General features: G+C 27.3%; 2 protein-coding genes across 2 annotated transcripts; one reads left to right on the top strand and one right to left on the bottom strand.

Annotated features, from left to right (window-relative positions):
* The first annotated feature begins 4614 nt into the window (after window positions 1-4614).
* LOC100158828 (nuclear pore complex protein Nup85) lies at window positions 4615-14633 on the top strand. The gene is made up of 11 exons (XM_001946074.5): window positions 4615-4770; window positions 4958-5253; window positions 5620-5765; window positions 5964-6235; window positions 9309-9431; window positions 9505-9723; window positions 10732-10844; window positions 10912-11129; window positions 11224-11442; window positions 14108-14207; window positions 14288-14633. Exons 1-11 carry the CDS (start codon window positions 4741-4743, stop codon window positions 14520-14522), a joined length of 1971 nt encoding a protein of 656 aa, XP_001946109.2. The 5' UTR covers window positions 4615-4740; the 3' UTR covers window positions 14523-14633.
* A 695-nt stretch (window positions 14634-15328) lies between these two features.
* On the bottom strand, window positions 15329-16315 carry LOC100575856 (zinc finger protein 2 homolog). The gene has a single exon (XM_016804681.1). The coding sequence runs from the start codon at window positions 16313-16315 to the stop codon at window positions 15329-15331; it is 987 nt and encodes a 328-aa protein (XP_016660170.1).
* Between the last annotated feature and the right edge of the window lie 552 nt (window positions 16316-16867).

Raw genomic sequence — 16867 nt, 5'->3', positions numbered from 1 at the left:
TGGCCGTACTATAGTTATTTTATAATAGACATTTTACGGATATAAGTTACCATATTTTATTACCAGTACATCTAAATCACACAAATCAAAGTATGTCAGTAAATTTGATCATTTAAAACTGTTAACTATAATTTTGTTATTATTTTATCATTTTTATTAGTTTGAAAATGTAAAATAATTAGAAAACATAGAAACATGTTACAACTTACAACCACTACGCGTCCACGCCGCCGGAAATCGGAATGCTGGATGTCGGTGAAAACGTCGAATTAATAATAAATTATCCAAAAATAAACGCGGTATCACTAAGAAGTAAGAACCGTAGACTGTCCACGCTACCTTCTATACAATTATTAATTCGTAATAAGTAGGGCTAGGAAAATAAAGCTCTAAAAACCTACAATAAAAGAATTATAAAATTGCCAATAATGCTACAAAAAAAAGCATTTTAACCAAGAAAATGCAACTAAAAAAGACTTGAACATTTTTAAGTTTAGCTAAAAAATATTTTTAATATCAAAAAATAATTTATTAAACACATTTTTATATGTTCACACCAAGTAATTCTTAGAACAACTAAGCACAATTTATAAATATTATAAAGAAAAATAAATTAAAAATTGTTTTATTAAATGTCGATAAATGTCAACGTATTATGTAACCACTACTTCCCACTCGGTAATCACTTTGACAAAATCTAAAAATTTATTTTCAGAAATATTTTCCGATAAGGCGATAATATTTCACTACGAAATCACGAAATAAATATATTTGGGTAATAATACAATTAAAATTAATTAATAAAATATAATAATTCAGATAAAAATTTACGTAAATGTTCTAAAATTGTTAAATAGGTATGCGTATAATTAACAAAAACTAATTAAAAAGCTAATAAACTGACAAAAAAGTACCAAAAAAGCATTTATTTATGAATATCATAAGAAAATGCAAAAAAAGCAAAATCAAAATTGCATATTTGAACTCTGTGATGAATGAATCGAATTTTGTTTTTGATTAGCTATGTCCTGTAATACTATGAAAGAAAATGCGAATGCTACAAAATCCTAGCCCTAGTAATAAGTATAATATAATAATAATAATAGGAATATAACTGGCGACGATGGCGAAAAATAACGGGCATTGATAATATTCGTAATTTAATAATATTATAGGTATTTATATTTTATACGAATATGAAAACATATTATAATTAAAATTGAAATCAACTTAACTTGTTTAAATTTTAAATGAATTCATGTTAATTTAAAGTTAATTCAAAAATTCCTTAAGTTAATAACCAAAAAAAAAAATTAACTTATTAAGTTAAAAAGTTAAATTAACTTAACTTTAACTTATTAACTCGTTATTGCCCAGCCTTGCTATTTATTTAATAAATCTATGTCATCATTAATTTAAGGTCTGTAACTTTAAATGTATATAACAAATAGTACTATATAAGTCTATATTACTATATTATTGTGCATTTGTATTTTGTGCAGTGTGTGGCTTGTGGTGCTGACGTATGGTATGTAATATTTTAGTTTTGTGTTTATTCGATAGTCTATTTTCTCTTTAAATTAATATGTCCCTTTTAATACGTTTTTAATATACAAGAATATAGGTTAAGCAATTCTAATTATCTTGCGTTATTAGCTTAAGACCATATAATATCTATAAACTAAGTTTTTATAGGTATATAGTTAAGACTTTTAAGAGGACGTGACACCTTCATTGCCCCGCATGTGTTGTCTCTGTCTTACAAGTGGGTAACATAGCAATTAATGTTACGCTCAGCCATAGGTGGAGCCACGGGGCGTGCAGGGTATGCAGAATTGCAGCTGCACGCCATAATCGCCCTGAAGGCTGCTTTAATTCAAGTTTAAAATGAATTAATAAAAGTAAAATCTATGAACGGTTAATTTGGCTGATGAAGTCTAATGATCATTATTCATTATAAATACTAATCATTATATTTGTTCTTAACAAAGTATTTTCCATGTATTCATTTTCCAAACAAAGACAGTTCCTAACCGTATTTTTACGGCACTCCCTTCGCCCCCCCCCCCCCTAAAAACCGCCACTGCCACTAATACAATTTCGAGATCCCCTTAGTGGTCGCGAACCTTAAGATTTCGCATTACTGATCTAGCCATCTAGGCTATGTCATATGCAGGGATATGCTTTTTATTATATTTTAATTTTAAAGCGAGTTATTTTAAGATGTACAAGCAATTTAAAATTTGGGAGTGAATATTTTACTTGGTACCTATCAAAATGAAAGGTAAGAACATAATTTGTTCTTTTGTTAGGTTTTTACATTGTTTTATTATTTTAAGTGACTTATGGGCATTAGAGCATTTTTAAATATTAATATTTTACATTCTAGATACTAATTTATAACTAGAGCTCAAATTTCGATGCATTTGCATATTTTTTCTGGAACGCTTAACATGATGCTTTCCAAGATACAAAATATGTATTGTCAAGTACACACTATGGCACTATGCTAACTGCCAACAATGAACTTTTTTTGCATTTTTCGAATTTTTTGACGTTTATTGTCTGTATGCATATTGCATTTTCAATTTATGTGTCACATAAGACATAGATTAACATGCGTTTTTAAACGTTTTTAGGGCATTATTTATTTTTATATGTAATTTATAATTTTTTAATATATTTATATATAATATTACGAAAATAATTAAAAATATATATAAATGCACATATTGTGTTAAGATTAAAATAAGGTAGTCTAGTTTTTAAATAAAACGATTAACAAAATTGCCTTGATTTCTGAAAAATTGGTGGTTGATTACTCAATAGTCAATTACATGGATTTTTTTAGGAATTTCTTTTAGAGGTTTTATGTCATAAATGCATTTTTCGATGTTTGTAAGTCATTTTAATCCGAGCCATACTCATTAGTCACATATTGCGGGAGATAGCCGGATAGGTAGACTTAATTATTTCAGATTTAGAGGATTAATATTTGTCGCTTATAACTTACAATAAGTTGTGTAACATAGCTAATTTATGCTCAGCAGTTCACGTTTAGCTTAATAGCTTCGTTAGTTTAAACATTTTAAAGAACATACCTACTCTTCGTGTTTATGGGTTTTTTTTTTACAATGATTCAGTTTTTAATTATTAGCGTTTTTAATTTGAGCTATATAATATACAGAAAACTTTTTAAAAAATTGAACTACCATAAAAATTAAAAACCCACACACGAACACAGAAAATGTCCTTGTTGAGTGGAGAGTCCGTGGTTTGAATAAAAAACCGTTAGCTGGAAAATATCCATGGAGTATACAGTGGCCAGTGGAATTATTCATTGTTTAATCCATGATGACAACTTTGTTCAGTCAGCATTGCAGTCCACATCACGGTCTTATATTATACTAGTATATACCGTGGTCCATATTTACAGATAGCTGACAGCCGGACCGGACGGGCTCGTAATAATTGTTCCACAAAACATTTGTTCCAAGAGACTTATGTTCCAAAATTGCAACAAATGTTTTGTGGAAAAAAAGTCCTATTTTTTGGAACAAATCAAAGCTTTACACCCAAACTATTTATTCGGGTTATGGTTTCGGGTGCTTCAAATAAAAATAGTGGTTGTGGTTTCAGGTTTTCTTCATTTTAAATAATATGGGTTTTGTTTAGCCAGTTTATTTATTCGGGTAATCGGGTTATGGGTTATTTAAAATCAAGTACCTAATATATCAATTTTGTTGTGCATAAAGTGTTACATTTGATTAAGCAAAGTATAAAGTTATACAATCAACTTTTCAGTACTAATGTCTTCTAATACAGTAGTGACACACGTAATATAATTTAATTTAATATAATTTAAAATTGTATAATATTAAATATTAAATGTTTTAACAACAAAGTATAAAATATTAATAAAAAAAAATCATACACAAGACAATTTACACTACGGACATAATATTATATTAAAAATAACACAATTCAAAACAATCAAAACAATTTATCAGTTGTATCACACTAATAATTGTCACATGGAACCATTCAAGATTTTCAAGGAAGACATTTTAGTTCAAGAGCATTCAAGAAGTTACATGACGTGCAATATACAAGCGATACGTATCGGACCCGTATCGGACTCAGACTTCGATACGAGCCGGTACCTAACTATTCCATACCGATACGTATCAAATTTTTCTTCTTGAAAATCTTCATTGTTCCCAATTATGAAAAACTGAATTCTCCATGAAATAAACATACAAATTCATATGTCACTTGAAAATGTAATATTTTTTTTGTACGGGTTGTGGGTTAAAACCCGAATTTAATTTCGGTTTTGGGTGTTTCGGGTTATACGTCATCAAAATCAATCGGGTTTATGGGTTTACGGTTTAGATAATTTTTAAGGGTTTTTTAAGGGTTTTGGCTATACGGGCTAAACGGGTGCAAAGCCTTGGAACAAATGCTTTTTGAACAACAATTTTTTGGAATAAATCTATATTGGAACAAATATTTTATGGAACAAAAGTCCTCAAAAGTGTGATAACAGCATTGGAACAAATATTTTTTGGAACAAAAGGTAGCGACCCGGACCGGACCACGGTTTAAGATATCTACAACCGTGGACCGGACTACCGCAGACGCCGTGCGCTGGGGCAGTACCGCCGAAGAATTAGATGATAACGGATTTTATGTTTATAAATTATTATTATTTTTCGTGCACACACAAAAACTCTAAATATGAGTAAAACTATAGTTTATGATACTTTGGTAAGTAGGACTTATTCAAGACGCGGGTTCTGAATATTTGTGTATTTTCCTGGGAATATTTGTTATTTTTCGTAACATGTCTCAACTGGTAGAACATTAATAAAACTGTTTGTTTTTAACTAGAATCGTTTACTATATAGGTTTCTAATCTTAGTTTGGAATAATTTAAACGTTTGTCTTTTTACAGTCCATCCCCGATCCATCATTTATTGATGATGAAGTTAGGATGTTTGGTTCATGGTTTGGAATGAGTAATATTTGTATATTTCCAACCAAAATGTCTGGACCATTCAACAATCAAAACTCATCCGGTGATGATAAAACTGAGAGGAACATCATACATCTGAAACATAAAACAATGCTATTTGATCCTAAAGTAAGACAACTGGTAAATGAGTCAAGCGGAGTGTTCCAAGAATTACAAACCAACGTGGATGACCCAACCAAGGCAACTGATGCTTTGTACTATAGTAGAAAATACAGGTTATTTGATAAAATTCTACTAATGTTAAATATTGCTATCAATATAGCTTAATGTTTACAAATTATTTATTGTCAACAATAATGTATATTATATTATTATTGAACAAACATAAAATTTAAATAGGCACTGCAGTTAATCGAATAAATAATCAGGCTATACTATTCAATTTATATTTACATGATACAACTATAAATATTGCTAGTTAAATGGTAAAATGAATTTAGGTAATTCAATTGTCTTCATATTGTCATTGGTACCTACTAATGATTTAATTATTTGGAGGTAGAGAACATTTAGTTGAGAATGAATTTATTAATACTTTAATTAAAGCATAATTTGTGATTCTTTTAAAATATATATTATAGGGCAATATTGTCGACTTGTATATTAGCAATTGATCGAAATAACTTGGACAAATCAAATGAGACATATAACCAATACAAAATGTTGCTGCACAATCTTCAACTCATATGGCATCTGTGTGAAGTTCTTTACCTTGTGACCGTTCCTGGTAATATATTAGCATTTTATTTTTGAATTCTTAATATTTAGTACCTTCATTTTTTTAGTTTTATATCTATAAATATACTTCTATCTACCTATTACTATTATTGTAATATGTTGTATAATGTATAGTATAGTATTATGTATAATGTACAGTATAGTATTATGTATAAAGATCATTAATGTGTTTTTTTTTCTTAATTAGGTGATACTATTTTAAACAATCTTTTAGATTGGATTAAAATTCATTATGAAAATGCTGAAAACCAAGCATCAGTAATTACAGAAAATAAAATTGTTTATTTAACTGATGAACACGTAGAAGAGAAGTTTACTTTTTATTGGGATACTGTTATTGGACTAGTATTACAAGGAAATATTGACACGGCCAGAATGTTATTGTCCAACCACTCTCAAAGTGACACTGAACCATTTATTCATGCAATAAAAATATTTAAATCTATGCCTACCTATAGTGTAAGTTTTACATTTATTAAATTATAATCACATTCAATTCTAAAGTCAGCATTTTTATTAGTTGAGTATTTGGTTAGTAATGTTAAATGGTTATATTATTATACCTTACTTTTAGATTCTGAGTGAAACAATGAATGTATTGATTTTACAATGATGTGTGTTGTTTTTAAAAATTTTTTTTTGTGTCTGTCATCACCTTTTAGGATAGTAAAAATGCTTGGATTTTCTTCAACAGTATCTTTTCTGATAGGAAAGTGAATCTAGTTGGTATTTTGGGGGATCAAAAGTAAAAATTTTCCAGTAGTCAAAAGCGCCTCGAAAAATAAAATAAAAATTAAGGAAAAACGGGAATTTTTACGCAAAATCTGTTTTCGAGAAAATCGATTTTGGTTTTCGGTGTAACTCTAAAACAAATGACTGTAGATACGTGATATTTTGACTGAATGTTTATGTCAACATTTTATATACACCATTATGCCTTTTTAAAAATATTTTGACTTATTTTGAGCTGTTTAGGAACATTTTCAGTTTCCAATTTTTTTAGTTTTTTTATTCTATAAATATCAATAAAACTTTATTTGTTGGGTAAAAAAGCTTGAAAATTTAATAGAAGGCTCCTAATATATTGTTTCAAAGACAGATGAAAAATATTAAAAATTCATAGTCACAATTTTTTTTTATAAGCATTTAAAGTTCAAATATTGACAACATACGTAAAAATGACGAAAATTTCCAAATTATTTTGAGTTAGAAATTCATAAAAAATTTTCTTTTTAAATCCAAGATTTGAAAATGTCATGCAAGATTCCTCATAAATTTTTCTACCTTTATCGAAAAAAACAATGTGTATAAGATCCTCAAATTAAATTTTTATGAGTGTTTGAAATTCATATTTTTATAACATTTGATATTCACTTTATTTCTCATGTAACAATTTCCTTATTTTATTGTAATTAAAATACGAATGACTGTAGATACTTGAAAATTTCACTGAATGTTCATATTAGCATTTTCTATACACGATCAAATTTTGAAAATAATTTGACTCTTTTTGCGCTGTTTACAGACATGGTCAGTTTTCAATTTTTTTAGTTTTTTTTTCTATAAATATCAATAAAGTTTTATCTGTTGGGCCAAAAAGTGTAAAAAATTAATACAAGGCTCCTGATATATTTTTACAATAGCAGTAGAAAAATATTAAAAATACATAGGCACAATTTTTTTTTATAAGCATTTAAAGATCGAATTTTGACAAAATTTATCAAATTTAAATTTGAATAATTATTTTGTAGTTAAAAATGTACAAAATGTTCAAATTTTGTATCTAAGATTTGAAAATTTAAAACAAGATTCCACTTAAGTAATTAATTCTGTTACCAAAAAATCTAAAAAATACATTATCACAGTTTAATTTTATAATCATTTTAAGTTCAAATTTAGATGAAATTACATATTAAAAACCTAGAATAACTATTTTAGTTATTTAGTTGTGATTGTGTAATATTATTCGTGGGTACTTGAAACTTCTAAGGTATACTATTATATATCTATGATAGTACAACGATTTGTTGTTGATGTATAACGTGTTATAAGTACCTAATGGATATTGTGATATGATTAATTTGGAATTTATTATAGATACTTATTATTGGTCAATTTTTTTTTTAATACCATAGATAAGTATATAATATGTTAATCTTATACTTAGACTGACATACCGTCTCCGCTCAGAATCGTTTTTCTTATACAGTGATATTATATCATTGAATTCAAATTTAATACTATCCATTACACAGTGACCCAATTGTAACCTACTGTACAGCAGAGCGACATCCACTTACCCACCTTTTTTTATAATAAATTATGGTTTGATTATATTATTAAAAAATAAAAACAAATATTTTGAAGCTTTATGAACATTAAAATTAATTAATTTTTATAGCAGGTGGCAAAAATAAATACATAAGTATTTATTTGTTTTTATAATTATATATTTGGAACTTTGTTATTTTACCAGACACCTTTTTTTTAGCATTGTTTTTATTAAAATGATGTTGATGTCAAAATTTGGCGGTCATACTTGGTTTTGAAGTTTTGGCCTAATGAAGTTCACTATTTTGCGAATTGTACGTATTCGCGCATCATTCTAGTTTACCACACATATAACGAATATTGATGTTTCTTTTAAGAAATTTATGTACTTCAGCGAGTTAAGAACGATGCTGCAAACAGAATTAGTAGGTCAAATTAAGTTTTGAAATTTCAGCCTAATGAAATTTACAATTCTGCAATTTTTACACATTGGCAAAATGCTCTATTTGACTGTGCTCTTAATTGTCTTTATGCTTTACGATGATATAATAACTACTTTATAACTACTTTTGCAATTATTTTTGGGTAGACAATAGGTCTGGTTGCAAGACTAAAGGTCCTGTGAATCTCTCGTAACCTTACCAATTACAGTGTTTTAAATAGTGACTAGTGGCTTCTTACGCTTACCGGGTCCAGCCGCCAAAATTAAAAAAAAAAAAATGGTTTCGGTAAACTAACAAAATACCATATATTTTAATGTAAAAAAATATTCTTATATTCTAGACCATTTTGGAAGAAAACATTTTTTGAAAAATTTTATGTAATATTTTCAAATGCATTTTATTTAAACTTGAAAATGAAGGATAGGTATTATAATAATTAATAATATAATATGTCTTTAATATTAATTACTGAATAGATTTGGGACTGTAGGATTGTTAAAAATATAATATACACATTTTTTTTAACGCATACTATGGTGATAAAATAATATTTATTCTTAACCCTTAAGGCTCCAGTATTTAAGTTGGAAGTCAACCAGTGGTGTGTTTAGGTTTTTATCTTGGGGAGTGATATGATTTTATCCAGTAGCCCCATCTTTTAAGTTCTGGTCCTTAAGTTAGGACTCCAAAAATGTTCGCATATTATATACACCTTATAGGGAGGGGGGTGGTTGATCCCCTTGATCCCACCATAGAAGTCAACAGTATCACAACATTTTGTCCATCAACTATATTAATAATCAAATATTAATTTTTAGATATATGGTGGCCTGCCAATTGCAGAATATACATCTAGATTCAAGGGCTGGCAATCAAGTGCAAAATCCAAATTAGAATGTGGTATATTCTTATCAGATTCAAATCTCAATGATGTTATGAAGGTATATAGTTCAATATTATATTATATAATAAAATGTTTATTATAATGGTGCATCCATTAAAATTAATTTTCAGATTATTTGCGGAGACCCGGATTCTACGAGTTTGATCCGCAGTCACTGTTCAACATGGTTTCAATTTCTTGTCGCTCAACTTATATATACAGATCCAACTGTAAAAAAACACAGCTTAAGCTTATATGCTCATCGTAGCGTTGCTAAATATTATGAAGAATCTGAGTATAATCATATGGATACACTTGCTTTAGATTTGTTTGATGGAGATCTAGAAGGGGTATGCATTTAAATTCATTTACTAAAATAAATCAATAATAATTTTAGTCATTCATTTTAGGATCTAATTAGATACCTAAAATATTATGTAATTTTGATACCTTTTATAGTCGTGCTAGAGTTAGTATGGTAAGCACATCTATACTACTCTAATATGGAATAAAAACAGAAAATTATATTAATAACTATACTCTGTTCAAAATGAGATGACCAGTTTTGGTCAGACGGCTGTCCCCACTTACGGGCGCTTCCACAGAACAGCCACACCTATACGTACAACTTGGCCGCTGAGTCATCATCTCATTTTGAACAGACTATAGTGTTTAAATTTTGCAGGCATTTGCTTTTTTTATCAACACGTCTAATGTAAAGCAATTTTCATTATAAATTTGGTACATACTTTGCAAAATAAAATTTTAAATACATAATATTTTATTTTGCTTTTTTGACTTAAAATTTTTTTTTTTTATAATTCGTTTGCAAATGTGTTCTAAAGTTCTAAATTAACGCATATTTGAATTACCTGAAAGGTTAATATTTATTTTTATCTTGTAATGTTTGATTTGAAACTTAATAGCATCACTATCAAATTATAAAATATTTTTTTAATTGCCTTCATTTTTTGAGCAGATAATATACTTTATTAAAGGATGATTTCTGGAACTACTATTTCTTAATAATTAGGAAAAATGAGAATTTTCACAAGAAAAAAATCAACTTTTTAGTGTAGAATTATACATAGTTAAAAAAAAAAAAAGTGTATAAGATTACAAGTCTAAATTTATTAATGACCGTTTAATTTGCCCATACATTTTACACTCTTGCATACTACATGTTCTTGAAATATTTCTCTACATTGTAACTTGATTAACAGCCAAAAATGTCGAGTATAAATAAAATATTCAGACATTTTAAAAAACAAAACAAAAATACTTTTTAAATGCATAAAATAAATAAATTTCGAAAATGGTGTATTTTTATTTAAATCATTTTTTTTCTTTAATTTCAGTTTGTAAAAAAATTGAAATCTTATCCTGATTCTGGATGGTCATCTACTCATTTGACTAATTTGTTACATCTGTGTGATAAAATTGAACCAGAGTTTGAAATGTCTGAAGTAGTGTAAGATGAGAAATAATTCAATATCAAAAAAAAAAATGTTAATAATATATAAGTTTTACATTTTCAGAGAAAATACAAATCCAAATGAACAGTATCTCCTTGATTATGGAACATTTCTCATGACGCATCACTCATTGTGGCAAGCTGGTGTCACTTACTTAGATTACTGTTCAGCTGTAGGTAAAGAACATCTATCAATGTTGTTGTCAAAGTTAGAAATAACATCAGATTTGAGAGTGTCAAAAATTTTACATTATGCAACGGCAAGGCGCTTACATAATGTTGGTGAGTAAATTTAAGAAAAAAACTTTTTTACTTGATTAAAATGTTTTGCTAACTAATAAAATATATTATCAACTAAAACAATTGTTAATATTAGTTTCTAGTGTTTGTAAAGTGAAAGGAATGCTAAGCTTACAAAAATCAAGAATTGGTGAAGCTCTGTGTTGGGCAATAAGAGGGCAAGACAGCGCTTTTGCCACACATTTAGGTGATCTATATTTGAAAGAATATGTTAAAGGTGGATCCTTTGCTTGTCCAGATATACTGGACAATTTAGGATCAATTGTTGTCACCTGTGATCGTTTTATGTTTATTGGTAAATACTAAATTTTATTATTATTTGTATCTTCTAATACATTATATTATTCTTATTATTTCTTCTAATATCTTATCTTAACCCATTAACGCCCAAATTATTTTTTTTTTAAATTTTCAATACATTTTTGTTGACAACTTCTATAAATACACTCATATTAAAATAATTTTTTTTTTTTAAATAGAGCCTTTAAACGTTGCCATATGTTAACGCTGGGCGCTAATGGGTTATTTTAATTTTATCTTATACGGAGTAAACTCCAATTTACAAAATATAGATTTAAAAATGAGTAATTGAACAATTAATAACATATTGATTTATCTTTTAAAATTGATCTTGTTGAAAAAAAAAATAAGAAAATAAGAATAAATATCATTAATTTATATAAAAAAATATAAAAGTTTAAATTTAACTATTTAAAATGAAACAGCTTCAAAATAAAAAAAGTAAAGTTGAGCAAGTAAAACGTTGAATGTAAAAATTACTATGGCAATATAATAATAAATATCAATAGTATTTGGGATGATTAACCAGGTATGCTAACACATTTTTTTCTTCAATAATTAAAGAAATCTAAAACTCCTTCATTTGATGTATAGGAGGGTTTTTGAACATTGCATTTGAATGAAAGAAACCTTAAATATGGATTCCAACAATTGAAATTAGTGTATGTTATTGGTGACTAGATAACAGTGGCATAAGTAACATTTTGTAATGCCTATTAATTGTTTTAATACAGAGCAGTTTTGTTTTAAAAATCCTAATTTGTATAATGTTCTAACTTATATTTCTTATTTTATCAGTGTGAACTAAAGTTTAATTTCTCATTAAAGTAAATACTTAAGTAATTTACAACAGACACTCTTTCAATTGTTGAATCAAATAGATAATAGTCATAATATATGTTTGATTTTTTTGTACTAAATAAATTAGGTATAAGTACATTTGGTAATATTGGGATCCATTTTATTAATAATGCATAATTTTTGAAAATTATATAAATCTGACTTCAACTTTAGAGCATTTATTTATGAATTAATAATTATATAAATATTTGTGTCATTAGAAAATAATAAGGAATAAGTAATGTTTGAGTATTTAATTATGGATGAGATATTATTTATAAAAATAATTAAAATATGGGATACATGGTCATCATGTGGAATACCAGAATGGATATTGGAATATTGGAATATTGGATCAGACACAGTGGTGTAGAAGTGTTTAAGTATAGATTAAAACAAAGTTTTTACAGTTTTTGTATATAAATAAATTTAGGGTGTGGGACTTGACTTGTTGCACTAAAAATTATCAAAAATGCAGCCAAAATTGTCAAAATATGCTTAAATATACGCAGGCACATTTTTATATTATTCTTGAAAAATGCATAAAACATTTTACAATTTTGGTAGTAATAAACTAAAAATAAGTTGGTATATAAACATGATAAAAATAATTTATACACGGGTTTACTAATTTGAATATACGTAGGTACCTATATTGATTAATATGATGGACAGAGGACACTATTGCATGTTTTTGATATTTTTAAACTATTGTGAAATAAAACAACTTAATTTTTAAAAATACTGGTGTAAAATACTAGATTAAAAAATAATTTATAACGAATAACGTGATAAACAAACAAGTATCTACTGATTTTAATTTCTTCGTACAATCTAGAATCTAGATGTCAATTATAGACATATAGTTTTGTAACAAAGAGACTTATAAAATCTTACGTACCATATGCGAAAATAGGGCCAACTGTAGCCAAGCTCCACCAACAACCATAACAGCCCTACCAAACGGTTACTAAATTTTTTTAAGCTTATTCAATTTTATAATACTATAATAGTACGGTTTTATGCTTCAAAATTAGAGCCTATTGTACATAACATAATGTTTTTAAGATATTTTTCAATGTTATCCAAGTATGATTTTTCCCGACAATTGTATGTACATTTAAGTTTAAAAAATTCAAAATATGCTAACAATCGCTCAAATGTGCACTTTTCCTAAAATATGCAAATTCACACTTTGTATTTGATTTCACCATTTCATGAGACAAATTTATTATATACATTTTTTTTAAATCATCACGCTTATAAACACTGAAATTATTAAATGCCTTCTAAGGAGGGCAAAAAAAAAAATGGCATTAAGGGCCACTGCATCATTATTTATGATTTTGAGGGAAGGTTATTTTTACTATACTCTAAGGCATCCGTGGGAGGAAAAGTTTGGAAAACACTGGATTCAATGATTCTACAATATTTAGCAAGTTAAATTAGTTAATGTTGAACGATTTTCTCGAAATCCATGTTATTAATTTATAAGATAAACCATTATTTAAACCCAATGGTAGTAATTTTTAAATTCATATTCATAGTAAATATTTTGGAGGCATCAATGTTTTTTAAATACAGCGGTAATTTATTATTGAGGAACGATTGCCCTCTTTAAATATTGGCAAGACAGTTATCCAAGAAAAAAATATTACTTGTAGCCAAAGATTGTTAGAAAATTTATCAAATTCAAGATAATTTAATTTTAATTTTTGTTTCTTAGAGTTATTTTGATAATAGTAGATAAATAGATAATATATATAATTATAAAATTATATAAGTCCTACCTAATCATATATATACATATTTTTTTTTAGGAAAGTATATACAATTTCTTAAACTTGCTATGGGTAATAAACTCAACGAGGCCGCATTATTGTACATAGAACTCTTAAGATCTAATATTTGTCCAAATTAGTAAGGATTTATTTTACATTTCACAATATTTACTTTAAATTAATATGCAATTGTTTTTAATTACCTTGCACTGTTTTTAGTTTTAGACTAACGTTATTAATGGATGTTCTAATGTTCATCGAAAACAGTAATGAGTGTTACTTTAATATCGCTGACATGTCTCTAATTACGATGCGCTTGGATGATGCTATTACAGAATGGAATGAAGATAATGAATCTGACAATCAGTATTTATTAAGCAAAGTGTTTAATATTCGTCAAGGTATTGTTAAACTAGTGTCTATCAGTTTAATAAGAAAAAAAATGACTGTGTAAAAAAATACATTAGTATTAAGATTTTTATTTAAGTATTTAGTATCTTTTTAATTTCAATAATTAATAAAAATATATAAGACATGTGAAAATAAATCAGTTTTGTTTACTCAATTATCAAAATATTATTTTAACATATTATTGTTAGTCATATTGATAGGAAAAATAACCCTACTGATGAGCAATTATAATAGTACAAAATTGAATATTATTAATATAATAAGTATCAATGTATACATGGAAAAGAACAATAATTGTGCAGTGCATAATTTATTATTAAATACAGACAAACAGATTGCATCTAATGTTTTAGCACTTACAGAAAAGTTAGTTTAGAACTTAAAAGTTTTCACAATTTACTAACCATTCTTTCTCAATATGTGTGATACTCATAACAACAAGTAACAACATTTACTTTAAGATTCAACTCAAAACATTTGACTTATTTTAGGTACTACTCAAGTAATATCTACAAAAATACAAGTTTTATGTAATATAATTCTACTTACATATTACAATATTAAAATATTAACATCAATACATTTTTCTTCTATGGAAAAACACCCTTTTCTTCACTCCTATCTCTGTATTATATTATAGCTTAGCCCAGTGTTTTGTGTTGCTTTATAATTGATTTTAGTCTACTAAAACTTACTGACTAAACTTAATTATTAATTCTTTAACAAAATGTATGTATACATTTATTTAGTTTTTAATTGTAATGATTGTGTACTAAGTATCATACCTATGCCCTAACTTAATGTATATTGTATTCTTTAATTATTATTACTTATTAGATGTATGGACAATTATTTGTTGTGTACAATGGCTTCATGTCGTGTTAGTGAACTTATTTGGGGATATGTCTTATTACATAATTTGCATTTATATGGTCTCTCACCGGTGTGTTTTCTTCTATGAATTGCCAGAACAGTAATATTTATATAAGACTTAGGACAAAGGTCGCACTTAAATGGTCTTTCGACTAGATGAGTTAATTGATGTTTGTCCAAAGCTGGTTGATTTTTAAATGCTTTGTCACACAATTTGCATGCATACTGCCTCAGTTTAAATTCTTCATGAGTAGTCTTGTGAACCTTGAGTTCTTTGGGGTCGCTGTAGAGTTTACTACAAATATCACATTTATGATTGATTTTTTTATGCCTATTCAGAGATACAATTGCTGGATATGATTTTCCGCATAAATCACAAACGAATGGTCTGGCACCTGTGTGTTGATTTAAGTGATTAGTATAATTCTGACGAGAAATAAAACTCTTTTTACATATGTTACAAACATATGGTTTAAAGTCTTTATGAATTTTTTCATGTGCATACAATTGAGTATTTTGCGAGAATTTTTTGTTACAAACTTTGCATTTATGTTTTTTAATTTTTTCAAAGTGTGTTTGCAAATGATTTTTGACACCAGTTTTACTAGCAAACTTTTTATGGCACTCGTTGCATTCAAAATTTTTATATTCAAAATGTGTTTTTTTATGTCTTCTCCAATCAGTTAATTGAGTAAACTGATCTCCACAGATATCACATTTATAAGGCTTTTCACCATTGTGTAGTCTTTTATGGCACTTAAAATCAAAATAAGTGCTACAACTTTCGTCACATAGAGTACATTGATATGGTTTTAAACCTTCATGCCTTTTTAAATGTTGTGTAAGAGATTTATTCATTGAAAATGACTTGCCACATTCAATACATTTGTATGGTCTGTATCCGGAATGGAGATCCTGATGTCTCTGCAAAGAATTCAATGATACAAATTCTTTTCCACACATGTTACATTTATGTATGGATGAGTCATGAGATAACATATGGATTTTGAAATATCTCAATTTAAGGAACTTTTTCGAACACAACAAGCATTTATATCTCTTTATAATTTTATGTGAAAACAAGTGAGCTTCTAAATTAAATTGGGCGTGGAAACGTTTATTACAAATGTTACACTGGTATGGTCTCTCACCTTTATGTAATCGTTGATGAGCAGCAAAGTGGTATAAATGTATATATGTTTTTAGACAAACATCACATTTGTATGGTCTGTCTTTTTTTTTATTACTCTGCGCACTTAGATATTTTTCAAAGCTCTTGAGTGTATAAAATCCATTGTAACATTCTTCACATTCAAAATAAAATGAAGTTCCTGGGTGGAAGCTTACAGGATATTTACAAGATGTCGGACTACCAATGTACTTGCAACAGTTGATACATTGATCGATATGACTTTTACGTGATCTATAATACTCGGACGATCATGAAATAATGAACTGCATTTTGCGCAATTATACATTTCATCATTTTTATATTCTTTTTGGTCACTGAACTTG

This window comes from Acyrthosiphon pisum, chromosome A1, assembly GCF_005508785.2.
Source record: "Acyrthosiphon pisum isolate AL4f chromosome A1, pea_aphid_22Mar2018_4r6ur, whole genome shotgun sequence".
Classification (NCBI taxonomy): Eukaryota; Metazoa; Arthropoda; class Insecta; order Hemiptera; family Aphididae; genus Acyrthosiphon; species Acyrthosiphon pisum.
The sequence above is the reverse complement of the archived record's forward strand: the minus strand, read 5'-3'. Positions and strand labels throughout refer to the sequence as shown.